This window comes from Apteryx rowi, unplaced genomic scaffold (genome assembly GCF_003343035.1).
Source record: "Apteryx rowi isolate R43461 unplaced genomic scaffold, aptRow1 scaffold_199, whole genome shotgun sequence".
Lineage (NCBI taxonomy): Eukaryota > Metazoa > Chordata > Aves > Apterygiformes > Apterygidae > Apteryx > Apteryx rowi.
Window position 1 is genome coordinate 79,926 of NW_020448296.1, and position 2,564 is coordinate 82,489.

The window sequence follows — 2,564 nt, forward strand, 5'->3', positions numbered from 1 at the left end:
ACATCTGAGAGAAATTTCACACACATGCAGTAATGTTATGAGTATTGTGACAAAATACTAATAGTAAAGTAGAGGTGACCTGACACTGGCTTGTTATTCTTTTTATATTACAAGTATTGAGAAGCCAGAGATTAAGCAGCAAAAAAACAGATTTGTCAGAATACAACAACAACAACAAAAAAAATTCAGATGACTATCAGCACATCAGCAAAAGAAAATGCGAACAAGTCATACTAATATCCGGAAGAGAAGCACTTTATAAGAACAGCTAAGCTTTTTCTACAGGAACATTTTTAACAAAAACACTACTGTGAAAGGAAGATTTTTTTCTAAGCTTCTGCTTTGTCAACCATCCAGTTCCCAGAGAACTATACAAGAACAATAACAGTATTTCCCAGCACAGAAAACTCTTGGCTTCTATGTAATTTTGCATGTGACAAATGTATACCTATGCACGGAAATATAAAAGGATAAGGTCCTGAAATATAAAAGTTAGATTTACATGTTAACTGACAAAAAGACTACAACCTAGAACTCACTAGAATAAACTCCCCTAAAACATCAACACACTTTCATAAGTTAAGGAAACCTACAGAAAGAAACTCACTCTGGTTCAATATTTCCATGTTGTGGGGTTATAGTAAGGCAGTGAGCTGGCCAAGAAAGCTCAAATGTCAACATCCTGTTAGAATTGTTGATAATTTGTACATGTCCAGTATCAGCTCTTCCACCTGTAATATAAAAAAAGCTATAAAAAGTTAACACGAACAAAAATTAAGATGTCCCAAATTGAGAGATGCACCAATTAAGATAATTTGTCCTATTTTTACCTTTGCATGCTTTAAAGCCTTCAGTTTCTCTTGCTAATGCACTGCATATCATAAAAATTCCAGTTTAGTTCATGTATACTACCCAATTCATCTTTCTGTTGACAATTTCACCAAAACTACATTCAAACCAAGTTTACTGTTTAGATGAAATGCTACTTCAGCAAGATTACTCATCAAGCCAAATTTACAAATCCAAAATAATTACAGGCATGATAAGTAGTACAGTTATTTTACTACTAGAATGGTTATTTTATTAACTTTGAAAAATACTCACTAATAGAAGGAGATGTCAAAATCAAGTATTCAGGTTTAACAGCCCAAGTCTGTTGATCAAGTAATTTATTCTGAATGATATCATCAGTTTTTACAGGTAATGGAGGACCTTGAGGTCCTTTAACAGGAAGAACATCCAAAGTTGCATTCATGTGTCTGATAGAGTTGGCAAATCTGAAAACAAAATTGCATTAAGCAAAAGTATTCATAAAAATAGCTTACAAGTAATTGTATCAACCTACTTTTTTTAGTCGATAAAATGAGTCATACTTACATATAAAGCTCTTCACAAGGGCCTTCAATTTAATTCAGTTCTCCATTATTAAAAAAATTAAATCAGCTATATCATGACAAAGCTTATTTACAGGATGTTTAAAAAGATCATAATGGAAGGGATTAAAACAAACAATTATTTTCAGGTGATAATAAAGTAAAAGGCTTTCTCTATACATACTTTATTCAGATTAAGAAGGTACTGCAGGGAGAAATAAGAGTTCACAGAACCACAGAACAGTTGAGGTTGGAAGGGATCTCTAGAGATCACCCAGTCCAACCTACCTGCTAAAAGCAGGGTCAACTAGAGCAGATTGCTCAGGAACTTGTCCAGTCAGGTTTTGACTTTGTTGCAGTGTTTGACCATCCTCACCATAAAAAAGTTCTTATGTTTAAATGGAATTTATTGTATTTTAATTTGTGCCCATTGCCTCTTGTCTATTCACTGTGTACCACTGAGAAGAGTTTGGCTCCATCTTCTCTACTGACCCCCATAAAGTATTTATGCACACTGTTAAGATCCTCCCTGCCGAGCCTTCTCTCTTCAAGGCTAAACAGTTCCGACTCTCCCAGTCTCTCCTTGTATGACAGAAGCTCCAATTCCTTAATCATCTTCATGGCCTAACACTTCACATCTTTGCTTGCAAGACAGATGGCAGATAAGCTCATATATGAAAGCTAAGAAGCTTTCTTATTCTAGCATTCAGAGTATTTCTCACAGCAAGTTTAATTGACAACAAGGTAGATTTTAAATACTAAAATACAAACCAGAAATCAGCAGTTAAAGGTAAAATAGGTAACTCTCTTGATCCATACAACATTGTGCAAACAGAGCTTTTGTTCCTATTATTTGTACTTTTACTTTTTAATGCTTCTGAGAATCCTGACTCAGTTCAGGACATCTGAATTAATACCTGTGGATTCATCCCTTAAGATAACAATGGAACCAGCAAGGCAATTGATTCACAGAATTCCTTAACATGAAATTTCATAATGGTCAGATTACTAAACACAATCAGATTTCTAAGAATTGCAGTGCACTCAAAAAGTGAAGATCCTCATGCTGTTTAACCAGGGAATAAATTCACAGCATCACAGAATGGTTGAGGTTGGAAGGGACCTCTGGAGATCATCTAGTCCAACCCTCCTGCTCAAGCAGGGTCACCTAGAGCACATTGCACAGGATCA

General features: G+C 35.0%; 1 protein-coding gene across 10 annotated transcripts in view; it reads right to left on the bottom strand.

Moving 5' to 3' along the window:
- The window catches only part of CEP192 (centrosomal protein 192), a 75,522-nt gene that overhangs the window by 19,922 nt on the left and 53,036 nt on the right, over positions 1-2,564 (bottom strand). For 7 of the 10 annotated variants that reach the window (XM_026063068.1, XM_026063074.1, XM_026063069.1 and 4 more), the window contains 2 exons: positions 1,105-1,277; positions 608-731 (listed from right to left, as the gene is read on the bottom strand). In XM_026063068.1, the coding sequence (XP_025918853.1) occupies positions 608-731; positions 1,105-1,277 (297 nt within the window). Of the gene's footprint in view, positions 1-593; positions 749-1,104; positions 1,278-2,564 lie in introns of those variants that run through there. The other 3 variants (XR_003253033.1, XM_026063072.1, XM_026063073.1) reach the window with 3 other exon arrangements.